This window comes from Cebus imitator, unplaced genomic scaffold, assembly GCF_001604975.1.
Source record: "Cebus imitator isolate Cc_AM_T3 unplaced genomic scaffold, Cebus_imitator-1.0 Scaffold96, whole genome shotgun sequence".
NCBI classification, from domain to species: Eukaryota; Metazoa; Chordata; class Mammalia; order Primates; family Cebidae; genus Cebus; species Cebus imitator.
Window position 1 is genome coordinate 3,511,550 of NW_016107411.1, and position 10,245 is coordinate 3,521,794.

Here is a 10,245-nt window from a genome sequence, read left to right on the forward strand (position 1 = left end):
CTTGAACTCCTGACCTCAGGTGATCCAGCAGCCTCAGCCTCCCAAAGTGCTGGGATTACAGGCATGAACCACCATGCCTGGCCTCACCTCATTTTTAATATACAGTATTCCTCCTTCTGTACCTTGGGCTTGGAGAAAAGAAAAATAAATAGGTTGGGCGCATTGGCTTATCATGCCTGTCATCCTAGCACTTTACGAGGCTGAGGTGGGAGGATCTGTTGATGCCAGGAGCTGGAGACCAGTCTGGACAACATAGTAGTAAGACCCTGTCTCTACAAAATAATTGAAAAATTAGCCTGGTATGGTGGTGCGATCCTATAGTCTCAGCTACTCAAGAGGTTGAGGTGGAAGGATATTTGAGCCCAGGAGTTTGAGGTTATAGTAAGCTGTGACTGTGCCACCATTAAGGCCACATGCAGTGACTCACACCTGTAATTCCATTATTTTGGGAGGCTGAGGCAAGAGGATTGCTTGAGCCCAAGGGTTTGAGACCAGCCTGAACAACATAGTGAGACCCTCACTTTACAAACAGTAAAACAGCCTGGCCCGGGTGCAGTGGCTCATGCCTGTAATCCCAACACTTTGTGAGGCCTAGGTGGGTGGATGACTGGAGCCTAGATGGGTGGATGCCTAGGTGGGCGGATGACTTTGAGACCAACCTGGGCAACATGGTGAGACCCACATCTCTACAAAAAATACAAAAGTCAACTGAGCGTGGTCGTGCACGCCTGCAGTTGCGCATGCCTAGAATTACAGGCGTGAGTCACTGCATGTGGCCTTTAATTTTTATATACTTTAGAGATAGGGTCTCACTCCAGGCTGGAGTGTAGTGGCAAAATCACGGCTTACTGTAACCTCAAACTCCTGGGATGATCCTTCCACCTCACCTCAACCTTTTGAGTAGCTGAGACTACAGTGAGCCTTGATTGAGACACTGCACTGCAGCTTGGGCGACAGAGTAAGTTTTTTTGAGACCCTCCTGCTGAGGGTCTTAGAAGGAAGCCAGGAGTTCAAGACCAGCCTGGGCAACAAAGCAAAAACCTGTCTCTTTACAGAAAAAAAAAACAACATTGGCTGGGCATAGTGGCTTATGCCTGTAATTCCAACTTCCAACACTTTGGGAGGCCGAGGTGGGAGAATCGCTTGAGCCCAGGAGTTCGAGACCAGGGTAGGCAACATGGCAAAACCCCATCTCTGCTAAAAATATAAAAATTAGCCAGGTGTGGTGGCATGTGCCTGTAGTGCCAGCTACTTAGGAGGCTGAGGTTTAAGGATCACTTGAGTCTGGGAGGCTGAGGCTGCAGTGAGCCATGATGTGCCATTGTACTCCACTGTGAGGCCCTGATATAGAGAAGATTATCATGGCCTCTGCACAAGAATGACATGCAAACTTGTGAAGCGTTCCATATTTTTAAAAATTAAAAAAGAATTTTTTTAGGGACAGGATTTTGCTGCGTTGCCCAGGATGGTCATCAGCTGCCCTCAAGTGATCCTCCTGCCTCAGCCTTCCGAGTAGCTGGTATTACAGAAGCAAGCCACTGCCCCTAGTTGTGTTAAAAATTTAGTTAAGGCTGGGCATGGTCGCTCACAACTGTAGTCCCAGACCTTTTGGAAGCTCAGGTGGGCAGATTGCTTGAGCTTAGGCCTTAAAGACCAACCTGGGCAATGTGGCAAAACCCCGTTTCTACAAAAATTAGTCTGGCATGGTGGTGTGCACCTTTGGTCCCAGCTATTGGGGAAGCTGAGGTAGGAGGATTGCTTGAACCCAGGAGGTTTAGGCTGCAGTGAGCTGTGATCGTGATTGCGCCACTGCACTCCAGTCTGGGTGACAGAGCAAGACTCTGTCTCCAAAAGAAAAAAGTTATATATTGCCAAACTATACTCCAAAAAGGTTGTATGTGTTTATCGTTATGCTAACCATATACGAGACTTTCTTAAATCAGCCCTCTGTCTTTCTCTGCTATCTCAGCTGGAGAAGCGACTGGAGGAGTGGTTGGGGAAGACATTGCCTGGCAGTGACTGGACACCCAATGCTCGGTTTATCATCCGTTCTTGGCTTCGGGATGGCCTCAAGCCACGCTGCATAACCCGAGACCTCAAATGGGGAACCCCTGTACCTTTAGAAGGTTTTGAAGACAAGGTAAAAACTCTTTTTTATTCATATCAAATTATGCAGCCTTGGTGTTAAGACCCTGGGCTGGCAGAATAGACTGCTGATTATGTCTTGTTCCAGTTTGAGACTTTGGATTGGTCCCTAACATGTTTCCCTGCACCTGACCCTCCAGGTATTCTATGTCTGGTTTGATGCCACTATTGGCTATCTGTCCATCACAGCCAACTACACAGACCAGTGGGAGAGATGGTGGAAGAACCCAGAGCAAGTGAGCAGTTTTTGGTTAGGCTGTGCATGGGGAGGGTAGGCGGTAGGGTGGGGGTGGTAGGGTTGGGTGTCTGGTCTTCCTTGGGCCTTTGAAGAACGTCTCAGGAAATCTCTCCTAACTACGTTCCCCTAGGTGGACCTATATCAGTTCATGGCCAAAGACAATGTTCCCTTCCATGGCTTAGTGTTTCCTTGTTCAGCCCTAGGAGCTGAGGATAACTATACTTTGGTCAGCCACCTCATTGCTACAGGTAGGTGCCCTTGGAAAACTACCGATGGGGTGTTCATAGGAAATGGGGGTTGAGGCAGTACTCAGAGAAAGATCTTGGAGAGATGCTGTCTTGAGTTAGGAGTTGCGATGAAATCAGGAATAACGAGAACTCAACCTAGAGAAAGGAAACAAGAACCTGAAGAAAGCAAAAGTCCAAAGCTAAAACTTTGTAGTAGATATAAGCAAAGAGAAAAAAGGCCAGAATGGATAGGAAGGGACTCCCAAAATCTGAGCATACCAGCCACTCAAGGAGAAATGTTGTTGGACACCCATAGTTGAGGTTAGGAAGAGGAAAAAAAGAAGTTAGTGGGCTAGAGAGAGGAAGGATGTGATTTAAGCAGATGGTTCTCATTCTCCTCTGTCCAGAGTACCTGAACTACGAGGATGGGAAATTCTCTAAGAGCCGGGGTGTGGGAGTGTTTGGGGACATGGCCCAGGACACGGGGATTCCTGCTGACATCTGGCGCTTCTATCTGCTGTACATTCGGCCTGAGGGCCAGGACAGTGCTTTCTCCTGGACGGACATGCTGCTGAAGAATAATTCTGAGCTCCTTAACAACCTGGGCAACTTCATCAACAGGTAGGATGTGGTAAGGGGTCAGAGTTAGCAGTGAGCCAGGATGTGGCTCATTTTCCCTCAGGAGATGGGAATGTGGCGAGAACTAGCAAATGGGCAGGAGGCTGTGAGGGCAGTGTGGAAAGTTGATTTCTATAAATTGGGATCTGTTCCTAGCACATACGAGGCTATGTGTGCTTGATGGAACAGTTAGCTACAGAGATGTGATTTAGCAAAGTTGGTTATAAAGTGGGTTTTTGTAAATTGTTTTATTATTAATGTTCTTTGTATTATTGAAGAGGTATTCTCTCCTAGCAAAATAGTTAACCTGTAGATCACTGAAAAGTTTGGCCGAAGAAAGGGGTTATTTTGGTGTGGGGGTAGGAGGCTTCTGTGGGCTGGGCATTGTGGCTTATGTCTGTAATTCTAGTACTTCGGGAGGCTGAGGCAGGAGGATCACTTGAGGCCAGAAGTTCAAGACTTGCCTGAGCAACATAGTGAGTCTCCCATCTCTACAAAAAAAATAAATCAGCCAGGTGTGGTGGCACATATCTGTAGTCCCAGCTGCTGAGGATGGTGAGGCAGGATGATCTCCTGAGCCCATGAGATTGAGGCTGCAGTGAGCAGTGCTTATGCCACTGCACTCCAGCCTTGGCAAAAGGGTGAGATCCTGTCTCAAAAAAAAAAAAAGGCTTCTGCTACACTCTTCATTCAGTGTTTTTGTTTTGTTACCTTAGGCTCACATTCTATCATTGGTCCCTATCTCAGATCTTCTGCAATCTAATGCAGTACCCTCTGTAGCTTAGGATTCTTCAGTCACTCTCTCTGAGCCCCCTGGACCCTTAGTTCAGTCCTATTCACTTTCAGCTTTGGTCATTAACCACATTTAATAAATAGTCCTTATCTACAGGAGTTTGAGACCAGCTGGCCAACCTGGTGAAACCCTGTCTCCACTAAAAATACAAAAATTAGCCAGGCATGGTGGCACACGTCTGTAATCCCAGCTACTTGGGAGGCTGAGGGAGGAGAATCACTTGAACCCAGGAGGCGGATATTGCAGTGAGCACTGTGCACCAGCCTGGGCAACAGAGTGAGACGCCTTCTCAAAAAATAAAATAAAAATAAAAATAAGTAAACAGTCCTTACTTAGATTATTTGTTTGATAGCAGTGAACATATATTTCACCTTGTCATTTTGAGTATTGACTTCCTAAGTACAGTTGCTTAATCAGGTTTCTTTATGTGCAGAGTCAGATTCTTAGGGGAGAGACAGAGTAAAGAATTAATTTGTTAAGCTTTGCCTGCTAGTTTGAGGGAGCCAGGAGGTATCTGTTCCCAGGCAGGAATCCTGAGAGAATGTACAGTTGTGGGAATTGGGTCAAATTCTAACAAGGAGACTAGATAATAACTTCCCCTCTTTTCTCCACTTCTTTCCTACTCCCAACCAAGAGCTGGGATGTTTGTGTCTAAGTTCTTTGGGGGCTATGTGCCTGAGATGGTGCTCACCCCTGATGATCAGCGCCTGCTGGCCCATGTCACCCTGGAGCTTCGGCGCTATCACCAGCTGCTTGAGAAGGTTCGGTAAGTAACTGACACCTCTGTCTCATCTGCTGGCATGTTGAGAGCCTTGTATTGGTCCCTGTAGGGCAGTACACCGTGACCTGCTTCCTCCCTTCCCAGGATCCGGGATGCCTTGCGCAGTATGCTCACCATATCTCGACATGGCAACCAATACATTCAGGTGAATGAGCCCTGGAAGCGGATTAAAGGCAGTGAGGCTGACAGGTAGGTAAGCGGGGAGGGTTGGCTAAAGGAATAAAGTGGCTTGTAGGCTGTATCCTCCTGGAGGTCTTGACTAATATCTCTTCTTCCTCAGGCAACGGGCAGGCACAGTGACTGGCTTGGCAGTGAATATAGCTGCCCTGCTCTCTGTCATGCTTCAGCCTTACATGCCCACGGTTAGTGCCACAATCCAGGCGCAGCTGCAGCTCCCACCTCCAGCGTGTAGTATCCTACTGACAAACTTCCTGTGTACCTTACCAGCAGGACACCAGATTGGCACAGTAGGTGGAAGAGCCAGCCTCTCTTAAAATTGATACTCTTGCCATGCAGCTTTTGGAGTGGGTGAGAGAAGACCTAACATACCTCCAGTGCTACTTTGGGCACGGAACTCTTAAAAATCTCTGATACAAAGTCCTTGGTAGTTGTTCACAAGTCCAGAATTATCTGTACATCCTCATTGTTCTTCATGCCAGAAACCAGATCTGGCACACAAAACTAACCAGTAAACAGATGTCTGAAGAAACACTGTGATCACCTAGTCTCCATAATGCTAGCAGTGGGCAGGGAAAATACAGGATAGCCATTTTCTCTTTGACACAAGATGAAAAATTAAGTACATCACTAAGTTTCTGGATCAGCCTAACATCCTCAACTTAAAAATCTTTGACCCTATAAATTCTTTGGGCTTTCATAGAGAAAGCTGACACTAATTTCCTAAAATCAGTAGATATTAGCTCAGGGTTATGCTGTTTTTCTAAAACACATCAGAGATTGGGGTTGGAGAGGTCAGGTAGAGTCTGTATCTATCTTAGTGTTATGCTCTGAGTTATTCCAGTGTTGTTCTGGAACTCCTTTTTTTTTTACAGGTCAGTCCCTTGTTCCAAAAATTGGAAAATGACCAGATTGAAAGTTTGAGGCAGCGCTTTGGAGGGGGTCAGGTGAGAAAGCTAAAGGCTGTGCTCTCAACTCTACAGCATCACTTCCTTAATTTCCCTAAGTAGTCCTTACCCATCACTCTTTCCATCTTTTGGCCCTGCCACTTCCTCACTTACAGTTTCTCTTTCCTGTCTTAGCTAGAAGAGACCCTCGACTTAAAGGTAATCACTTTCCCTCTGAGATGCTGTATAAAACTGGAGGTTAGGGGACATATATGGTAGCTAGTGATAACTTTGTTGGCTCTCCTCCAGGCAAAAATGTCCCCGAAGCCAGCAGTTGCAGAGACTGGTACAACAGCTGCGCCCCAGCAGATACAAGCACTGATGGATGAAGTGACGAAACAGGTATGAAGCTTAAGCCCTGTGGGAGACTGGAAAAGCTGAATCCTAAATAGGTCTTTTTCTTACCTCACTGTTATTCTCCCCACCCACTTTATCTTAGGGCAACATTGTTCGAGAACTGAAAGCACAAAAGGCAGACAAGAACCAGGTTGCTGCGGAGGTGGCTAAACTCTTGGATCTAAAGAAACAGTTGGCTGTAGCTGAGGGGAAACCCCCTGAAGTCCCTAAAGGCAAGAAGAAAAAGTAAAAGACCCTTGGCTCATGGAAAGTCACTTTAATAGACAGGGACAGTAATAAATAAATATACAATCTCTATATACAAGCTGAGACCCTTTCCTTTTGTCTAACTAACTCCAAGCCTGCCTCCTGCATTTGTGGTATGGAGGGTCACATCATTGGCACTAGTGAGAGGGTGGTCAGTAACCACTTCTGAGAAAAGTGGGTAGTGTGGTCCGGGTTGGGGAGTGATGGTCCCAACTGTTCATGCTTGGTGCAGATTCACCATTCGGTCAATCAGAGCTCGCCGGGTCACCTCTACTTCCCTGGTCAGGCGCTCGATTTCCTGCTTGAGCCGTTCATTCTCTTCCGCTAGCTGTGCCACTTTCCTTTCATTCTCCTGTTCTTTCTCCTTCATGCGTTGCTTTCCAGCCCGGGCTGGGGAGTGGCCACTCTGTTTCCGTTTCCTGTTTCTCCCTTGGTCTTCCTCCTCTTCCTCCTGAGCCAGGGAGCTCTGACTGGAATCCGGAGAGCGAGGGCTCTGGGAGGTGCTTGTGACCTCTGCTGGTCCTGGCTCCTCCTCAGTCAGCCAAGCAAGAGAGGCAGGGTCAAGAGTGGTGAAGGTTTTTGATTCTTCCTTCAAGGAAATGAGGAAAGGGGGCGGAGATATTAGTTGAGAACGGAAAGGTAACATCCCCCTTTAGCTTTAGGCCTAGCATTCTTACCTCTTCATTTCCAGGAGGTGAGACATAGGTACCTCCATTTTCATCTGAAGACAGGACCTCTTGCAGGTCCTCATACCAGGCTTCCAGCTCCCAGCTGGACAGTGTCCCGAAGGAGAAAGGCAATGACTCAGCTGCCATCTCTGCAGTTGATCAGTCTGGAAAAGCATATTTGCAGGGTAATGGGGAGTGGGTGGAACAAGCTCCATGTAGCAAACAGGTTGGCAAGCTGGTATGATGCCTGTTTTTGTAGATAAAGTCATATTGGAACACAGCCACATCTGTGTATTTACGTATTGTTTATGGCTGCTTTCATGCTGCAGTGGCAGAGATACAGTCATGCTAGAGACTATAGGACTCTTGATATCTAAATAGTTACTATCCTGCCCTTTAAAATTTACCAACCCTTAGTCTATATTAATATTTCCTCCTTGCTTTTGCCCAGGACTTGAAAAAGCAAAGTGCCTAGATGTTCATGCTTAGAGGATCTGGAGGACTAGTCAGAATCCTCAGTCCTTATCATCAAGGTTAGGCTGAGCTGAAGGACTATTTGCCTGAGCTCGCCACACAGGAGAAGGGAGCACAGAGGACCTGGTACTTCCCCCTGTAAACTACCAATAGAATTCCCAAGTGGGACTGAGGACTAGTAAAAGTTTAACCTTAATGGGGACTGAAGACTGGTAAGGCAGACCAGTCTTTGTTGGGGCTTTCTGTGAGGATCATCTTTCCATTAGGAGACTTTTTTTTTGAAATGGAGTCTTGCTCTGTTGCCAGGCTGGAATGCAGTAGCACGATCTCAGCTCAGCACAACCTCCACCTTCTGGGTTCAAGCAATTCTTCTGCCTCAGCTTCCCAAGTAACTGGGACTACAGGTGCGCGCCACCACACCCAGCTAATTTTTGTATTTTTAGTAGAGAAGAGGTTTCACCATGCTGGCCAGGATGGTCTGGATCTCCTGACCTCGTGAGGTGCCCACCTCGGCTTCCTAAAGTGCTGGGAATACAGGCGTGAACCACTGCGCCCGGCCACCATTAAGACATTCTTTAGGAACAGTGGTTTGTTACCGTGTTAGGAGCAAGCCAGGAGAATAGCCTGACAGCAAAAGCTTGCTCAGATTCAAACTCTCCTCTCCCACCTTCTCTAGGTCTTTTCATAATCTCTTAGGGTCTCAGCAAAAGGAGTCTAAACAGCATCTCTTAGGACTTGATTTTGGGAAAGGGCAGGTCAAGTTTACCTGCTTTCAGGTGTGGTGATGTATGAAGATACACTTCCTCCTTGAACACTGTGGGCAACAAAGAGAAATGTTAAGCCATTTTTGGAAGGGGGAGAGGCAACTCATTTTTATCTCCAGCCTCCTACAGGTCCTTCCTTCCTTCTGGTCTTGTGAGGTATGCATACTTAATGGTCCCTGTAGCCATTTCCAAGGGCAGAAGAGGGCCTGACTTCCTTTATTTTTAGTTGCTGACATTTGTAGGCCTGGTTACATAATAGCAAAGTCCTGGCCAACTCAGCTTTCTGTACATTCAAGGCAGGCCTCAAACCTGCCAGGATAGAGACTAAACTACAGGGAAAGGAAGAAATCGTGGCATTTTCCTAACTTCATTCCCACAATGACATCCTCCAAATGTTCATTTCCAGTCTAGACCTCTTCCAGAACTTCGGATGCTGCTGTCTACTGCCTACCTGCCATTTTTCTGTTTATGTCTTTTAGACTACGTGCAAAGGCAGACTTGCTGATTTTCCCCTTCCAAGGTCATCCCCATCTCAGTAGATGACAAAACTCTAGTTGCTTAAGCTGAAAACCTTATCATCCTTTATTCCTCTTCTCTCATACCCTGCAATCCAATCCAAAGTACTAGCAAATTTTAACCTTTTTTTTTTTTTTTGAGACAAGAGTCTCACTCTTTTCGCCAAGACTGGAGTACAGTGGTGCAATCTCAGCTCACTGCAACCTCCACTCCTGGGTTCAAGCAATTCTCCACCCTCAGCCTCCTGAGTAGCTGGGATTACAGGTACACACTACCATGCCTGGCTAATTTTGTATTTTTAGTAGAGATGGCGTTTCACCATGTTGGCCAGGCTGGTCTTGAACTGCTGACCTCATGTAATCCACCCACCTCTGGCCTCCCAAAGTGCTAGGATTACAGGCGAGAGCCACCATGCCCAGCCCTTAACTCATTCTTTAAAAATGAGTTTTAAAACCTTTGCTTAGAAGAATCTAAACACTTCTCATTAATTCCATTGTTTCCAATCTAGATCAATTTACCACCATCTCTCTGTTACTGCAGAAACTTCCTGATTGCAGATCTCCCCATTTCTTCTCTTGCCACCCCTCCTGAAGTCTATTCACCATACAGCTTCCTGGGTGAGCCTTTTAAAACAGGTCATTCCTCTGCTCAAAACCCTCCAATGAATTCCTATTTCATGTCATGGAAGTCACTGGAGGGTTTTGAGCAGAGGATTACCTAAGGTAATTCCTGACCACCTGAGTAAAACTGTAACCTCCTTCCTGAACATTCTCCATTCCTTTCTCTACTTTAGCTTTCTCCAAGGCCCTTTTATTTTGTTTACTGTACGCCTCCCACTGAGATGATTTTTCCTCTTGCTCACGGATGTACCCTGATCCCCAAACTGTTTGGCACACAGTAGGTCCTCATTAAGTATTTGTTAAGAATGAACAGGTAAATTCCCCCCAGTCACTCTTACAGGGAAGGGACAGGCAGAGCGGCAGCTGCGATCCCGAGGGACTGGAGATGCAATATTGCCCAGAGTATTTCTCTGCAGGGCTGTCCTCCCTGGGGAACCCTCCCTTGCCTTCCAGTGTGTGGGACTCGGCTTTCATCAGCAGTGGAGCCTCAGGTCAGAGGGCTGCAGAGCCAGACCGGGGGCTGGCCTGATGCAATGGTTACACAGAGATTAGTTGGGAGATGGGACGGGGTAAAGAGGCAGGGACTAATCCCGAGGGAAGGGCGGTACCCTGGGGAGACCCCAAGTGGCCTCCCACACTTAAGAGATCCAGGCTGCTCTCTTGTGCGGGAGGCT

At 47.0% G+C, this 10,245-nt stretch overlaps 2 protein-coding genes and 1 pseudogene across 4 annotated transcripts in view; 2 read left to right on the plus strand and 1 right to left on the minus strand.

The window, feature by feature from the left end:
* Window positions 1-6,587, plus strand: part of MARS1 (methionyl-tRNA synthetase 1) — a 30,081-nt gene extending 23,494 nt beyond the window's left edge. For 2 of the 3 annotated variants that reach the window (XM_017536213.2, XM_037741234.1), the window contains exons 13-23: window positions 1,970-2,140; window positions 2,286-2,381; window positions 2,514-2,631; window positions 3,018-3,231; window positions 4,656-4,787; window positions 4,887-4,991; window positions 5,083-5,269; window positions 5,855-5,926; window positions 6,062-6,085; window positions 6,176-6,268; window positions 6,366-6,587. In XM_017536213.2, coding sequence (XP_017391702.1) covers window positions 1,970-2,140; window positions 2,286-2,381; window positions 2,514-2,631; window positions 3,018-3,231; window positions 4,656-4,787; window positions 4,887-4,991; window positions 5,083-5,269; window positions 5,855-5,926; window positions 6,062-6,085; window positions 6,176-6,268; window positions 6,366-6,512 — 1,359 coding nt within the window. In that variant the 3' untranslated portion in view covers window positions 6,513-6,587. The remainder of the gene's footprint in view (window positions 1-1,969; window positions 2,141-2,285; window positions 2,382-2,513; window positions 2,632-3,017; window positions 3,232-4,655; window positions 4,788-4,886; window positions 4,992-5,082; window positions 5,270-5,854; window positions 5,927-6,061; window positions 6,086-6,175; window positions 6,269-6,365) is intronic. The other variant, XM_017536214.2, reaches the window with a different exon arrangement.
* LOC119472367 lies at window positions 1,342-1,413 on the plus strand (annotated as a pseudogene).
* On the minus strand, window positions 6,525-7,444 carry DDIT3 (DNA damage inducible transcript 3). The gene is given in 3 exon segments (XM_017536225.2): window positions 6,525-7,118; window positions 7,207-7,355; window positions 7,358-7,444. Coding segments are annotated over 3 exon segments (576 nt in total). The 5' UTR covers window positions 7,413-7,444; the 3' UTR covers window positions 6,525-6,746.
* Between the last annotated feature and the right edge of the window lie 2,801 nt (window positions 7,445-10,245).